The 17,454-nt window shown below is 44.5% G+C and overlaps 1 protein-coding gene across 2 annotated transcripts in view; it reads left to right on the forward strand.

Annotated features, from left to right (window-relative positions):
- Positions 1-295: 295 nt before the first annotated feature.
- The window catches only part of LOC122939807 (zinc finger protein 287-like), a 48,858-nt gene continuing 31,699 nt past the window's right edge, over positions 296-17,454 (forward strand). For both annotated transcript variants that reach the window (XM_044295971.1, XM_044295972.1), the window contains exons 1-3: positions 296-381; positions 10,655-10,818; positions 15,205-15,333. In XM_044295971.1, coding sequence (XP_044151906.1) covers positions 10,741-10,818; positions 15,205-15,333 — 207 coding nt within the window. In that variant the 5' untranslated portion in view covers positions 296-381; positions 10,655-10,740. The remainder of the gene's footprint in view (positions 382-10,654; positions 10,819-15,204; positions 15,334-17,454) is intronic.

Below are 17,454 nucleotides of genomic sequence, written 5' to 3' on the forward strand. Positions count from 1 at the left end.
GCATGAAGGTAGGGCACGTCAGGAGAGAGATTGCTCCAACACTTCAGAAATAAACGCTCCTCTACACAACTGCCCCATCGCCTTTACTGCGCACCAAAGATACATGGATTTAATAATATAACGTTTATACTACATTGTCCAGTACAAGGGTATTGTTACTCTGGACAGAAACACGGTGTGAGGGATGTTGCCTGAGGACGGCCAGACTCCCTCACCTCTACTACCTGGACGTGTAGCACGGGGCAGGGTGCTTTCCATGGGTTCTAATTGCGCATGTGCAGACGCTGTCGCGGCGCTTACGTGACGTCACAATGGGGTTGTGGTGATGCTGCTTTTCCAGGGTGTCATGGTGTTGACTGCAGGGGACGCGTTCCGCTCAGGGTAAGGGGCAGTGCGGCTGTTTGCTGTGACCTGCGGTATTGACGCTCCCAGACCATATTCCATTAGACGTATCTGTCCACACCTTATGTGAAGGCTTGCCCTTAAAGGGGACTTGCACTTTTCCTTACCTTCTTACATGTCATGTTTTGTAAAGAACTGTGGGCCCTTTAAGACACCCAGCAGCAAAGTGTCAGCTTGGAAATGTAACTGCCATTTGCTGGGCTTCTTCAGAAGTGCTATAGATTTCAGGCGGTGGACCCCCTATGACATTGCCACCTGGTCCCCCTGTTATATAAGGCACAGCAGATAAATATGGTATAACGTACCAAAGGAGATGCCCCCAAACCCACGAGCAGAATCCAGTCACTAGGTTGTGCCATTGCTTCCCACTGGATTAAAGGGGGTGACGTAAAAGGTGACGTGTATTTTTCTGTGAGTTACAGTAGTAATTGGAGCTAATGGATAAGTATGGAGTGAAAAAAGGGCCCTAGTGGGATTGTGGCACAGACAATATTTGAGGAGAGACCGATGGGTGGTGTGCCCACTTGATGGCTCTATGCTTATTGGGCACAACCCAAGATCAGATGTAATCCCTGTGGGCCTCGTTGTTCAGGGGGCGTCTAATCCATACAGCTCCTTATTACATGAATCTATCCTGGAATTCAGATGATAGCGGGGATTTCACCTCTTAAACTCCCGGAAAACGTATTACATGCCAGCCATGTGGGAGTTATTCTATTAGCAGCTGGCTACCCTGCTTCATAGCGAATGTGTCCAAAGCTGGGAACTACCCCCACGTCACCTAATAGGGGTTCTCTTGTTGAAACAACTTCTTTGAAGGGTCACTGACAGCTCAAACATTTATGCCTAATAAGTGCAAGTCTTAGGCTACTTTCACACTGGCGTTTTGGCTCTCCGTTTGTGATATCCGTTCAGGGCTCTCACAAGCGGTCCAAAACGGATCAGTTTTGCCCTAATGCATTCTGAATGGAAAAGGATCCGCTCAGAATGCATCAATATTCCGCTTGCAGCGTTTTGGTGTCCGTCTGATGAAACTGAGCCAAACTGATCCTTCCTGACACACAATGTAAGTCAATAGGGATGGATCAGTTTTCTATAACACAATCTGCCACAGTAGAAAACGGATCCGTCCTCCATTGACTTTCAATGGAGTTCATGACCGATCCGTCTTGTCAATTTTACAGATAATACAAATGGATCCGTTCTGAACGGATGCAGGTGGTTGTATTATCTGAATGGATCCATCCATGACTGATCCGCACAAAACGCGAGTGTCAAAGTTACCTGATAATGAAGAGGGGGGGTCCCAGACGGGCTCCCCCCGACCTGTATGCAGCCAAATGTGGTCACAAAATATGTACGTGTTGTACTGTTATGCAAATTGGCGACCATATTTTCTCAACTGCCAATTGCTAGTCCCACGCATGCGGTATATTGCATCGCTTGTACCCTGTGTCATCTCCAATATGTCGGCTGCACTATCAATAGTTAAAAAAATGGAATCTGCAGACTCATTTCTGATGTTCCGCAAGTTTTGACCAGAAATGTCTCTGCAGCTCGTTCACACTATGCGGCAGTCCATGGAGGTGACACCAGAGGTATGCAAGTTCAAGGTCTAGAAAGAGTTAACCCTCCAGCCAGGGGTGGAGATCATAGGAAGAAGCTCTTGAACCTGGTTCATACAGTCCTTTCCTTGTCATGAATAAGGATCAATACTACAGAATCCGAAACGCGTAGACGTGGATTGTCTTTGGTTTTTAATGCACTGAATCAATAAAGTTACCACGAGGATTTGGAAGCTGGACTCCTTCCCCTTTCAGTATGCAGCCATATAGGTCGGCTGTAGGGCCGAGAGAGAATAGATAACTGCTAAGAGACTGGAGCACTTCTTCAGAATCAGATTGTAGGACATATTAGGTCCTAGTAATTCTTCTTTGTATAGGAAAAAGAAGAGGAAAGTACAAGCCAAAATAAATCTATATTGAATTTACATATTGGAAATTATTTTTGTTGTTGTGATTTTTTTGTTATTCACATGAAAAGAGACCTTCCAGTTTTTGCTGTATATAATTATCGGGTGGGTGAGTTACTGACGGCCTTATTGCTAGAGGCCCAGGTAATGCAGACTAATACTACCATATGCATCTCCGCTCTCTGCGGGGAGGGGACACTATAATATCACTTCCCGGTGACTGTAATCATCTAAGATGTTAAAATGACACTTCTGATCCGTTTTGATTTTACACCTCGGGATGCGTCCGTTCCAGTTAGAATGCAGTTGTGTGAAATCAAAACAGATCCGTTTTTTTTAGGCTTTTGTTTTCAGTGCCGGATCCGTTTTTTTGACTGGACACAAAACGTAATGCTGACGGAACAGAAGACATCCTGATGCATCCTGAACAGATCTCTTTCCATTCAGAATGCATGAGAACTAGAAATTCGTTCACACTTCGTTTGTTGGTAAAAGGGGAATTGCGTTATGGATTCCGTTCCCACGGATCATAACGCAATTCTGTGACAGAATGCCTTTAGAGGCATTCCTTCATAATAGAAGTCTATGGGCTGCTTAACAAATCCGTCCCGTTTCCATTATGTAAGAGAGGACTCCCCTGCATAACGGGATCGTGGTCACAGGACATTTGCTGCTGTGTTGCTTTCCTGTCCCGATGACATCACGTCTACATCTAAGGCGTTGCAAGGGTTGTAAGGCTCTGCCCTGTAGACAATAACCTTGTCTGTGTGGGTACTGCCCATTCTTCTGGACCCTGCCCTGTAGATGTGATGTCAGCCATGATGCTGTGTCTATGGGTGGGGTTTTTCCTTCAGGGCTACAAGCAGGCTTGGATCTGTGATGTTCGAGCTGCGAGCAGGAGGAGAGGCAGACACATGAGTCTTGCGCTGGGATGTAAACATAGGGTGGGGGTCACAGATAGGAGTCAGAATGCAATCACAGAAATTATATAATGTAGTAAGGTTTGATGCTGGAGACAGAGGAGGCTGCAAAATATATGAAAATATCCAGGCTGCAGAGGACAAAGAGTGGGAAATTTTTTTTTTTTTTTTTTTTTTTCAAATCTTTATTTTTCCCAAAAAAAAAATTGCAATACAAAACAATAGAACAACATCTTAACTGCTCCATAAGTAAGACGTATAATCACTGGTCATTTGAGTCAATAATTGAGTATACATGCAAGGACACAATACAATTAGGTATAAAAAGCGAATGACAACCTAATTCCATCAAGTTCTTTCCACCCCAGTTCATGGAAAAAAGACCTCATTAGTAATAGTCTATTCTCTAACCCCCATTGCAGAGATCTAACTATCCCATATTGAGGATGTGAGCATGCTAGTCCCTCACTGCTTCTATAACTTCCATAAGGCCTATGTTGGAGTTCTACCGCTCTAGAGCTCTTTTGGGGTATATTCCTACCTATTCTCCATCAGATGAGGTTTTGTACCATTCTTTCCACTTTCCCCAAGTAGCGAGGAATTTGTCATGGGACAATGATTCCCAGCTCGTTAATTCCTCAAGTTGGCACAATTCTTGAACTTTATACTTCCATTCTTGTATATTAGGGGCTTCCTTGGCCAGCCAATATTTTGGGATCAACAATTTAGCTGCTGAGATCAGGTGTGCTGGAAGAGAATGTGCCTTTAACTTGTAATTGCAGTCTGGAACATTAAGGATGGCTACCAGTGGAGTGATAGGAGCCCCTATCTTGCAAATTTTTTGTACTCCACTGGACACCTTATCCCAAAAGACCTTTATTAGTGGGCAGGACCACCATATGTGAAACATAGTACCTCTAGCAGCCCCACATCTCCAGCATTCTGCGGATACGGAGGGAGAGAATTTATGTAGTTTATCAGGGGTCTTATACCACCTGGTAACAATCTTAAAGGAGTTTTCTTGTATTTTTATGCACCTGGAAAATCCATGAGTATGGGTGAGTATTTTCTCAGATGTTTTGTCATCAATAGGAACTCCTATCTCTGTGGCCCATTGCTCTACAAACAGCGGTTTGGAGTCAGGATTAAATTCTAGGATTTTGTTGTACAGACGAGAGATCATACCCTTACTACGTATTGACTGACTCCAAATTGCATCATACCATGTAGGGATATAGTTTCCCTGAGTGATATCTAGGTAACTCTTACAAATCTTGGTAAACTGTGAGACATGTGACAAGGACCAAGGAACCCTATGAAAGGATTCTTTTAAAAGTGCTACTTCTGGAATTTGACGATGTGTTAGTAAATCACCTATTGCTATATCTCCCAAGGCTTCCCACAATCCCATGTCGTCTTTATATCCATCCGTAATTAGATAAGGCAAAAGTCTAATAGGAGTCATGGGAGAGATCATTCTGGAGGGATACAGAAATGGGGATAACTTATTCCATGAGTCAAAGACACCCATTAATGTAGCAGGTACATTTTCTTTATGTGTCATTACCCTGCCTACTGTCCATAACATAGCTAGACCCTTGGCTCCTAATTGTTTCCTCGCTATCTGACATCCTAGCTTGTTAATTTTAGGGTTTATTAATTCAGAGTGGAGTCTCAATTGTATGGCCTTATAATATCCACTTACGTCTGGTAAACCAAAACCACCTTTATGTCTTGGTAGAACTAATCTCCTATAAGCAATTCTGGGTTTGGCTTGGTTCCATACAAAATAGGAGAAGGTTCTCCTAATCTGTCCCAAAAATTGACGGGGTAAAGCTACTGGCAAGGCCTGCATTAAATATAATAGTTTGGGTAGAATATATGTTTTAATAACGTTCTTTCTTCCCAGCCATGTTAGGAAAGGTATCTTGAGATCTTTTAGTTGCTTTTTAAGGTCATCTAATAAGCTGGGGTAATTCTGGGAAAAAAGTTGTTCTGGGTTTTTAGTTATTTGGACTCCCAAATAGGTGATATGGTCTGACCGCCATTGGAACGGGTAATTGGCTTTGAGATGAGATATGGTCAACTGTGGGGTATTAACTCCTAAGGCCACACACTTAGCTAAATTAATTTTAAAATTGGATAGCGCCCCAAAGTGCTCCAATTGCTCCAGAAGCGCAGGGAAAGCCACAGTCGGGTTAGAAAGCAAAAGAAGCATGTCATCAGCGAAGGCTGCAACCGTATGCATTTGAGAACCTACTCTAAGTCCCTGAATGTTTTCATCTTGTCGGATAGCTTGTAAGAAGGTCTCTAAACACAAAATGAATAGAGTGGGGGATAGCGGACATCCCTGCCTGGTCCCATTTCTGATAATAAAAGGAGAGGTGAGATTCCCATTAACCTGAATCCTCGCCGTAGGGGAGGAGTATAGGGACAGCACAGCCGCAACAAATTGAGGTGGGAAGCCAAACTTGTCAAGGGTGGCTGTCATAAATTGCCAGTCCACCCTATCAAACGCTTTTTCAGCGTCAGTACTTAATAAAGTAATTTTTTTACCATGAGATAAGGCATATTGTTGAGCTAGAATAACTCGGAGTGTGCTATCCCTACACTCCCTTCCCCCCACAAAACCAGACTGCTCCTGCGAGATCAAATTTACCAGAAAGGATGAAGTTCTGTGAGCTAGAATCTTCGCCCAAAGCTTGATATCAGCATTGAGCAAAGAGATTGGGCGATAACTGGAAGGTAAGTTGGGATCTTTACCCTGTTTCGGCAGAATCGTTATATGGGCCTCTAATGATTGCTTGGGAAGGGGGGAACCATTTAATAGAGAGTTGAAGAACGACTCCATCTGTGGTCCTAAAATTGGGAGGAATTTTTTATAATAAGCTATAGTCAATCCGTCAGGACCCGGGCTTTTCCCATTTGGGACCGACTTAAGAACTTTGCGAATATCCCCAAGGGATATTGGGGCGACTAAGCTCTCTTTCTCTACCTCTGTCAGTACCGGTAGTTGTAAGTCCTGTAAATAAGAGGAAATCTTATCTTGTCTAGCCCGTAATTCCTCACTATTTTCTTCCTTCCGCAAGTTATAAAGCCCCTGATAATATTCTGTGAAAATTTTTGATATCTCTGAAACATCCGTAGTAGTCTGTCCCTCTGGTGTCCTCATTTGTTTAATATATGTTTGTTCGGTTCGTTTTTTAATCATGGCGGACATTACTTTACTACCCCTGTTACCATGAATATAGTGTTTATGTTTAGCTCTTAAGAACGCCTTAGCAGCCTTAATATTAAGTAATGATTTGAGTTCTTGTCTAAGTTCCACTAACTGCTTGTGGTCCTTGAGCGCTAGGGATTGCTTGTGTGTTCTTTCAAGTAGGGAAATGCGGGTCAATAAATCCTGCATCTTTTTTGTTCTCTCCTTTTTCACATGGGATCCCAGGGCTATGAATTCCCCCCTAATGACTGCTTTATGAGCTTCCCATGTGATTGCAGGCGTAGTTGCAGTATTTACATTCACTTCAAAATACTCCTGCAATTTCTGCGAGATCCTATCCACTTTTGATTGAGTATCCAATAATGTGTGATTCAGCCTCCAAGACCATTCCCTGCTGCTCAGACTCGGGAACTGCATGGCGCAATGAACCATCGCGTGATCTGAGACAGTTATACAATCTATCGCAGCTGACCGTACCAAATCTAGATAGTTCTCTTGTATCATAAGGTAGTCCAACCTCTGATAAGACCTGTGAGGGTTCGAATAAAAAGTGAAATCTCTCCTATCCCCATGTACAGATCTCCAGACATCTACAATATGGATATCCCTCATACGTGTGTGAAGTGCCTTCAGTGCCCTGAATGATACAGCCGTTTTCCCCCTTGAGGAGTCTAGTAAGGGATTTAGGGTCAAATTAAAATCGCCTCCAATTAGCAGCCAACCAAAGGCAAAGGCAGCTATCTTATCTAGGGTTTCCAGCAACCAATGAACTGTTTTATTATTTGGTGCGTATATGTTACATAAGGTAACTTTAGTATGACCTATCTCACAGTTGACCAATAAGTACCTACCCTCTGGATCCACTAGTTGCGAATGGAAGGTAAATGGGACACTCTTCTTAAGTCCGATACTAACCCCTCTCACTGAAGATGTATTTGAACAGGAATGGTGCCAGTAGTGAAAAGATGAGTTACCCAGGTTCGGTATATGGTGAGCTGCGAAATGTGTCTCCTGTAACATAATGATATCTATGGATTCTTTTTTAATAGTCCTAAAAATATGACTTCTTTTAACGGGGTTATTGCAGCCATGCACGTTATAGGTGGCGACATTAAGTATTAACGGTGCCATTGTTATGTCAGTGGTAAGTAAAGCAGCCTTGCAATTACCAGCAATACCAGGAGATGGAGATAGATATGGAGCAAAAACAAAAAACTATATAACTTAATGCAAATTATGCATAAAGGGGGTGACACTAAAAACCCCCATGCATCTTTCTTTATGGGGGGGGGGGAGAACATTTTCCATAAATATTTCCTGATCGGCCTAGGTTTCGACTACAGCCCAATGAATATTAAGTAAAGCTAATAGACTACCCATTACTACATGTACACGAGTATTAATTAGTAGATGTTCGGCATTGGACCTATCAACCTGAACATATGTAACATGCTGAATAGCATAAACAGCATACAAATATGCGAAAACAGTAATGTGAATCTCACTGATCATATACAAAGTGAATATGCAAACCCTGAGGAGTTAAATTAAAGCAAAAGCAAAAAGATACCCTGACAGGTTGACGGGTACGCCTGGACGACACCGCCAATAATTAAATGACTGTCCAGTCTCAGGCGTCTGTCCCTCTGCTTGCTCCTCTTCTACCTCGGACACTACGCTGTTGTTTCTGCTTCAGCCATGTTGAGGCCTGTGGCAAAGGAGGTAAATCTTCTTCTGGAGGTACTGGTAACCAGGATGGAACATCTATCGGTGTAAGGTCCAGCATTTCCCAGACTGGTGGTAAATCAGTGGGAGTACGGACAGTGAACCTGCGATTCCCGGCAGTGATCAGGATGCCAAACGGGAATAGCCACCTGTAAGGGATCTTGGAGGAACGGAGGAGATCCGTGAGTGGTTTCAAGATTCTTCTCTTCTGAAGCGTAGAGGCAGCAAGATCTTGATAAATTTGCACGCTTCTCCCCAGTAGGTGAATCTCTTTCTTTTCTCTCGCTTTCTTCAACACTTCTTCTGTGTCTCTAAAGCTCAAAATACCACATATAATGTCCCTCGGGTTTTCGGAAGGACTAGGCTTTGGCCTAAGTGCTCTGTGCACTCTCTCCACAGTGACATCCTTAGCCCTCTCTGGACCCAGAAGTGAGGTAAATAGTAGGCCCATTACATTCATCAGATCTTCCTTCTCTTCAGCTTCTGGAAGCCCTCTTATTCGTATGTTTCTACGGCGATTCCTATTTTCTTGATCCTCCATTTGTGAGAGCAGGCTGTTCATGGCCCTGTTATGAGCCCCTAACGATTCTCTAACTGCCGCATTAAAGGTCAACATGGAATCTTGCACCGTCTCAAGGGACTCGACCCTGTCCCCAATATGGCGGACGTCTGCCTTTATAGTTGCCAAGTCAGCAGCGATCGGGGCCAGTGCTCTACAAAGTGCCTTCTCTAAGAAATCTCGGGTAAGCGCTGTCGATTCACTTCCCACTTGCGGTTCGCTCACCTCTGCTGTGTCAGCTTGCAGTGTATCCAGGCTCTGGCCTCCATGAGCTCCTTCCTCCTCATTCCGCTTCAGCGCCATTTTGCTTGTACGAGCCGGCGTCTGGGAAGCTTGCTTCTGGAGATATTTCTCCATGTCTGAATGCTGAGACGAGTCTCTCTTGTGATCAGACGAGACTCTGGGAGGATCTTTAGGCTGAATTTTCATCGCTGCTCGCGGGTAGTGCTTTTAAAACAGGCTGTAGTGAAAACTAGTAGCGGGAGCTCCGCACTCAAGCAGCCGCCATAGAGCTCGGTCAGGCCACGCCCCCAAGAGTGGGAAATTTCTAATAAAGACCAAATGGAAAAATGGTTTTAGCCAGAAATAAGTTCCACACAATAATAAATAAATGCCCCCAAAAAGCTCCCAAGAGTTCGGTCAATGTATAATAGTGGAGCCTTAGGCCCGATACACACGAGCCAGTTGAATGTGATAAATTTACAGCTTGTGAGTGAGATGTCCCATTTTGGCCTCCACTCCTCTGAGAGGATGGCGCAGCATTATACTGATTTACAATGCTGTGTAACCCTCAGGCTCCATTCACACATCCACAACATTCAACACATCCGCATCGTGCTGCCCCATAGAAATGAATGGGTCCGCAATTCCGTTCCGCAAAATGCGGAAAAAAATTGCAGACATGTGAATGGAGCCTTAGAGTTATGGAATCTACTGAATTACACTGATGTAATGCTGTCTATGGGAGAAATTATCAGACAATTCCCCTGGGAGGACTTAAAAAAAAAGTTTTCAAATATTATTTATAAAAGGATATAAAAATTCTAATCACTACCCTTTCCCCATATTAAAAATAAATAGTCAAAATAAAGACTGGTTTGAAACACCCATTATTGGTGTATTTGGAGCATAGCTCCGTTTCTACTGGCACAATTATCACAATTTTTTCACCATATCCACATCACTCTGCGGCACAGTGTCTGAGGAAGGCTTTGCATAGCCGAAAACGTTTACACGTATTGCCGTATGTTACTATGCTTCAATTTTGAAACAAAAGAAAAGAAAAACACATCTGCTGTGATTTTTGTAAAAAAAAAAAAAAAAAAAGCCCTAGTACAGCGCCACCTGCTGTTTGTTCTTTTCTTATTACGCCCCTGAGCTGTAGCAGAAAGGACACTCCCCATGAGCTGTCAGCCTGATATAAATCTTGCAGAACAATGAATGTGGAGATCTCTGGACCCATTTTTTTTTTTTACATTAGTCGTAGGATAACCCCTTTGAGTGGTAAATATAAATGCATTATGTGTGTAAACTAGTACAGGTATAATTAATGGGGTCAGAGGTGTACACCCCATAGAGCCAGATCATACTATAAGGCCCTTAGAGAAAGGACACCTGTCCTGCTTGGCCCAATTTCTGTTGCAAGTATTCGCCCCTCAGGGGGAACTGCATTGTTACCTCACAAGAGATGACAAAATTGGCCTATGGGTCACAGGATGTGAATGGGGGTACAAACACCAGAGCCGTGTGTCCGGAGTGTCAAGGCCCAGCACTGGGGTGGGCATGCTTTTAGTGCCTGAGCAGTAGTAGGGTCATTGGGTCAACGCTGTGTAACGTGTCGTGTCTGCTTGTTTCAGGTCCCAGTCTGGGTTCTGTAGGCTGAGATCATCTGATGGATCGGCTATAAGTGGACACTGAATAAGTACACGATTGGAGTGACATAATGGAAGTGGACAGAAGTCATATGACTGGGAAAATCTTAAGCCTTACCCTGAAGATCATCTACTTATTGACTGGAGAGGTGAGGGATTCTGGGAATGAGTTGTTCCCATGACATCACTGTTCTCTCTTTTATTAACATCTATTCTGTTAGGTTCCTTAACCAAGGTTCCAACCCTAGAATGATTCCCCCCCCCCCCCCCCCCAATGCCCGGGCCCTTCGTATACATTATACTTGCTCCCTGGCATCCGCGTTGCTTCGGATCCCTGCACGGCCACGGCTGTATCTCCCCGTCACTCGGATCGAAAACACCCAGCGACGAGAGGAGCAGCCAATAGCACTCCGTGACAGTAAACAGCCTCTCTAGCATCGCGGGTGATGCAGCAGTGGTCGTGCAGGGATCCAGAGAGACACAGGTGCTGGGGAGCAGGCAAGTATAATGTATACAAGGGTCCCAGGCATTGGGAGGGTCATTATAGGGGTTGGATAAACTCTTTGTAGGGGTTTTCCGAGTTTTGAATACGGATGACCTAGTTCAGGATAGGTCGTCAGTATCTGATCGGTGAGGGTCACTCTGTACTTCCGCTGATCAGCTGTTTGAGAAGGCAGCGGAGCTTGTGTGGGCAAGTGAATGGGGAATGGCGCTGTGCTTGGTTAGCTGCGAGAAAGCAGTGGCGCTCACAGGAGCTCCAGTGCCTTCTCAAAACAGCTGATCGTTAGGGGTCCAGGGTTTCAGACCCCCACCGATCAGATACTGATAACCTATCCAGAGGATAGATCATCGGTATAAAAATCCAGGCAAACCCTTTTGAGGTCAATCAAACGATTTGGGGTTATTTGGTACTGGCCTCCCTGAAGGTGGAGAAGCCTGTCATCTGATTTGATATTCACTGCTGAACAACAGTACACACGATTGGTCAAGTCTGTGGGCTCCACCCTCATAACATTTGATCAGACAAAAAATGTATTATTAATATTATAATCAAACATGGCAGAATGGCAAGTTTTCTTTAATCCCTTCCCGATGCAGCTATGTTCCATATTACAATTTTTTCATCGTTTCTTTCTGTCTTCCCAAAGTCCTACCTTTTCACTTCACATAGCCGTATGAGGGCTTGTTCTTAGCGGAACCATTTAGTATTCCATATGAGGTATTTGTAAGTAGTGTTGTAGCGAAGCGAGCTTAGGATGCTTCATCCAAAGTGGCTTAGTTCAGAACTTCGGAATAATACTGTATGTAGATTAATCTCCATACAGTATTAGAATGTATGGGCTCCGATGAGCCGAAGTAAGTTATTTGCGAAAACGCGCGTGACTTCGTTGAATAACTGGAAAACCACTTTAAAACTTGAAACCGAACTCTGCTTCAGTACCGAGTTACCGCAAATAACTTACCTCGACCCATCGGAGCCCATACATTCTAATACTGTACGGAGATGCATCTCCGTACAGTAGTATTCCAAAGTTTTGAACACTATTTGTAATGATGCCATAAAAAATGTTGCGTGACAAATGTAGCCCTAGCCTTAAAGGAATTTTCCCATCACAGACAATGGGGTCATATTGTTAGGATATGCCCCCATTGTCTGATAAGTGCGGGTCCCACTCCTGAGACCTACACCAAGAACGGAGCGGGGAAAGGTGGTGGAGGGCACACTGCGCATGCGCAGCCACCCTTCATTCATTTCTATAGGGCCGCCGAAAATAGCCGAGCGCTGGCTCAGCTAATTCTCTTGGCCCCATAGAAATGAATGGAAGCGGTGGGCGAGCAAGCGTGGTGCGCTCCCATTCACTTGTATAGGGAGATTGCTTGTCGGAAACCCGGGGTCCTCCAGCCACTGCTGTCTCCGCTACGTTCTCGGCGTAGGTGTGGGTCCCCGAGGTCACCTATCAGACAATGGGGGCATATCCTAGTGATATGCCCCCATTGTCTGTGATGGTAATACTCCTTTAAGGCTTAAAGAGGACCTTTCACCACTCCTGACATGCCTGGTTTAATAGCTTCATGCATTTCCCATGTAATAACAATTCTGGAGGCTCTACTCTTATGTCTGTATGTTGTACCATTCCTGTGTTATTTCTACTAGAAGTTATGGATGAATTGCTAGCAGTCTGCAGTAAGGGTACAGAGGGGAGGTACCCAGTTGGGGGAGGGGTACCTGCACAGACTCACTCCATCCAATCAGTGCTGCCATTGTCAGGCTATGCAGGTACACCCCCAACTGGTTACCTCCCCTCTGTACCCTTACTGCCGACTGCTAGCAATCATCCATAACTTCTGGTAGAAATAATAAAGGAATGGCACAACATACGGACATAAGAGTAGAGCCTCCAGAATTGTCATTACATGGGGAAAACATGAAGCTATTAAACCAGTCATGTCAGGAGCGGTGAAAGGTCCTCTTTATTTCCTGCAGGTGAGTACAATTACAACAATACCAAATTCATATCGTTTATCTCATGCGTTACTACTTAAAAAAAAAAAAAAAACTTTGAATTAAAAAAAAAAATCTTTGCATTGCCAACTCTGACACTCATAACTTTTTTTTATATTTCCGCTGTGAGGAGGCTCTGGCGAGCTGTAGATGTTATGTAGTAAAATCACAGCAAAAGTATTTGTGAAAGTTGATTATATTTTTATTTTCATTCAGTAGACGTGAAATGCGTCTCTTTGTGCAAACATTTTCTGTCGATAATTTAGCTTTCGTCAGGCACTGTGCCACTGGAGGGTAGAGGTACAGAAGGAATTACACCAGTTGTGGCCTAAAGACCGCCTAGAGTGGTTGGTGTGTAGGGAGCTGTAGATATTACTCATAGCATTTTGACATTTTGATCACATTTTATACTATATTTTGGGGAGGAGAAATTACCACAAAACAGTCATTGGAGTAGTTAAGATGTTCACTGTGTGGGATAAATACTTGTATGTAGTAATAATTCAGGCATTTTAAGACTTGGCAACACCAATGATGTTTTTTTATTTTTTTGTATTTATTTTCATAAGTAAAATGGGGAAACAGATTATATGAATTTTATTTTTATTTTTTTTTTAAACCTTTTTTATTTTGAATTTTGTAACTGTATTTTTAGTGCTTCTACAGGACCTAAAGGGATATTCCAATCTCTGACAATGGGGGCATATCGCTAAGATATGCCCCCATTGTCTGATAGGTGCAGGTCCCACCTCTAGGACCTGCACCTATCTCTAAAACGAAGCCTAACACGAGGCTGGCAAAGTGGTGGCCAGCGGGGCTGGGTCCAGCCACCACCATGCCTTCCTATTGGCCTGCAGAAAATAGCCAAGCGGCGCGCTCAGCTATTTTCCAAATCCCTATAGAAATGAATGGGAGTGTACCGTGCTTGTGTGGCCACCACTCCCATTTATTTCTGTGGGGCAGACAGAAATAGGCCTCATAGAAACGAATGGAGGGCAGCCGCGCATGCGAAGTGCGCCCTCCGGGATTTTGCCGGCTCCGTTTACAGGATAGGTCACCTCTGGGACCCGCACCTATCGATATAGCGATATGCCCCTTTTCTGCCAAATCTCAATACCTTGCAAAAAGTCTATACCGGAAGTGACGCAGCCGCACAGGAATCAATTGGAGGAGGGTGTGCGCGACACTGCGTAACTGCACATCCACCGGCTTAGCAAATAATTATTGCAGCGCCGTGATAGAAGTACTTCGTACACCACGCGTGCGCACTTAGGTGTATGGAGATTTTGCAGCACAAAATGTTTCATCAGATCTCCCTACCCCTGAGTGCGCACGCGCCCACAAATCATCAGTTGCAGTTCATCCTTACCTCAGAGCTGAGTGCTGAATACCGAGCTCGCCACATAGTAGAGCTGAACTGCAACTGATGATTTGTGGGCGCCGGTGCACTCAGGGGTAGGGAGATCTGATGAAACATTTAGCGCTGCAAAATCTCTATACCCCTAAGTGCGCACGCGCGGTGTACTTCTATCGTGGCGCTGCAATAATTCTTTGCTAAGCCGGTGGATGTGCGCGTGCGCAGCGCACACCCTCCTCCAGCTGATTTCTGTGCGGCCGCGTCACTTCCAGTATAGACATTTCGCAATGTATAGAGATTTGGCAGAACACCCCCATTGTCTGTCTGAGATGAGAATACCCCTTTAATGCATGTGATCATTAGATTGCTTATACCAAAGACTGCGACAGTTTACGGTCACTGTGTAATTCTAAAGTCCTTCTGGTCACAGCTCAATAAATAACATTTCTGATTTTGTGGTCACAATTGAACACTGAATCTGAGGGTTCAAATGTCCTTGATCGGTGTTAGTTGCCTCCAATCACAGACACTGCCAGAGGATGTCTAGTGTAAAACAATAGGCACCTTTCGGCAATGCGCCCGCTCAGCTCCTGAGCAGACATTTGTGTTAGCTTGGGTGTATTCACCATTACTCTGCAGTCTAGCAATACTAACAGTAGTTCACTTTTTACTTAGGACTATGTACCAATAAAGAGATCTGAAGAGGACAATATTACAGCTTCTTTACCTCCCTCACATGAAAGAAAGAATGAAGAGAAGATCCTAGATCTCACCACCAAGATCATTGAGCTGCTGACTGGAGAGGTGAGCACCGCTGGGAATACTGGAACATTAAGGGGGCTCGCACACAACTGTATTCGTTTTGCGGTCCACAAATCGTGGATCCCTGCTGTGTGCATTCTGCATTTTCCCCTTCCGCAGGCCCTACACAAATGCCTATTATTTTCCTTTGATTGACAGGGCCAGGCATGTTTTCACTGCCTGGCCCTGTCAATTAATTTTCTCACTAATGCGGGTACATATAAACATGGGACCAACGCAGATGCCTTCAGCTGCCAAGCGCACCTACAACAGGTTAGCCAGTTTCATAGGGACAAGTCTGCTGACAGATACCATACCATCCGTGCGGCTCCCGGGGCGCTCCAGAATGACATCAGAGCACATCATGCGCATGGATGACGTGTCCATGCGATCACGTCATCCATGCGCGTGGGGCGCCCTGACGTCACTCTGGAGCGCCCTGGGAGCCGCACGGACGGTAAGTATACTGCTCCCCCGCTCCCCACTACACTTTACCATGGCTGCCAGGACTTTAGCGTCCTGGCAGCCATGGTAACCATTCAGAAAAAGCTAAACGTCGGATCCGGCAATGCGCCGAAACGACATTTAGCTTAAGGCCGGATCCGGATGAATGCCTTTCAATGGGCATTAATTCCGGATCCGGCTTTTCGGCAAGTGTTCAGGATTTTTGGCCGGAGCAAAAAGCACAGCATGCTGCGGTATTTTCTCCGGTCCTGAACTGAAGACATCCTGATGCATCCTGAACGGATTTCTCTCCATTCAGAATGCATGGGGATAATCCTGATCAGGATTCTTCTGGCATAGAGCCCCGACAACGGAACTCTATGCCGGAACAAAAGAACACAAGTGTGAAAGAGCCCTTAATAGCATTTTGAGAGGGTTCAGCAGACAAAGTTGCAAAACATTATAAACATGATCCCAGTGGTAACTATGTATCATGTACAGAATGAAGCTGTAGATTGCAGTGGATTTCTGGCCTTGTAACCATATCCCTAAACTCTGTGGATTAACGTGTCCATATTTTGAATGATAGCATCACTCAATTTAATGACTCAATATTCTTATCACTTACAGTACAGTAGGTGTCATCTCATATAATTGGTCTCTTCAGTTATTATTCTAAGCCCTCCTGCACATGACCGTATCCATTTTCTGGTCCACATTTTTTGCGGACCATTTGTCTTCAATGGGTTGGCAGGCCACATTTTGCAGACAAGTATAGGACATGTTCTGTCTTTTTTGATCCGTGTGCTTTCCGCATCCATATGTCTGTTCTACTAAAAGATAATTTATCATGCTGAAATATGCCTAAATTAGGCTTATTTAAGGTGCAGATTGTAGGGCAACAGTTAGTTGCGCTGCAATCTGCGTCTTCTCCCCACTCACGCCAGGTCTAAAAAAGGTGGGCGTGGCGGGGAAGGGCTGGTAGGCCCATCTCATTTACCATTTTCTACGCCTGTTTTAGGCATAGAAAAAGGTCTAAATGTAAGACAGCAAGGAAGCTGTCTTACATTTAGAACTGGCGGAGGATCCGCCAAAATAATTCATAACTTCGGCGGCTCCACTGCCAGCTTAGAGGTTTATTAAAGGGGTTGTCCCACTTTGCTGTTTCAATCTTACCAGCAGTAGATGTCCTGATAACTTCCTGCTTCTCAGGCAGTTGAGTGAAGGCCACGCCTCCTCATGACTCACCCTCAGAGCTCAGTCCGTGCTCGTTCATGTGGATGAGTCATCCACATGGAGCCTGCAGAGTAATGTAAAGCCCATCCCCCTGCTGGGGAATCACTCAGTGACCACTGACCAATGCTAGTGAACTAATGGAGTAACTTGTGGCTGTCCTGCATTATAATACACTTACACATAAAACCTGTGTTACAAACCCATTCTGTGCAGCAAAAACAATAAATCACTACAGCCCAAATGCATGTTAGCTAGTAGCCATATGATCTGTGCTAGATATAGATAGATATATTCACTGACTTATTACCCAGCTTTCCCGATGTCTGATATTATAACTGACTTATTACCCAGCTTTCCCGGTGTACAATATTATCACTGACTTATTACCCAGCTTTCCCGGTGTACAATATTATCACTGACTTATTACCCAGCTTTCCCGGTATC

This window comes from Bufo gargarizans, chromosome 6 (genome assembly GCF_014858855.1).
Source record: "Bufo gargarizans isolate SCDJY-AF-19 chromosome 6, ASM1485885v1, whole genome shotgun sequence".
Lineage (NCBI taxonomy): Eukaryota > Metazoa > Chordata > Amphibia > Anura > Bufonidae > Bufo > Bufo gargarizans.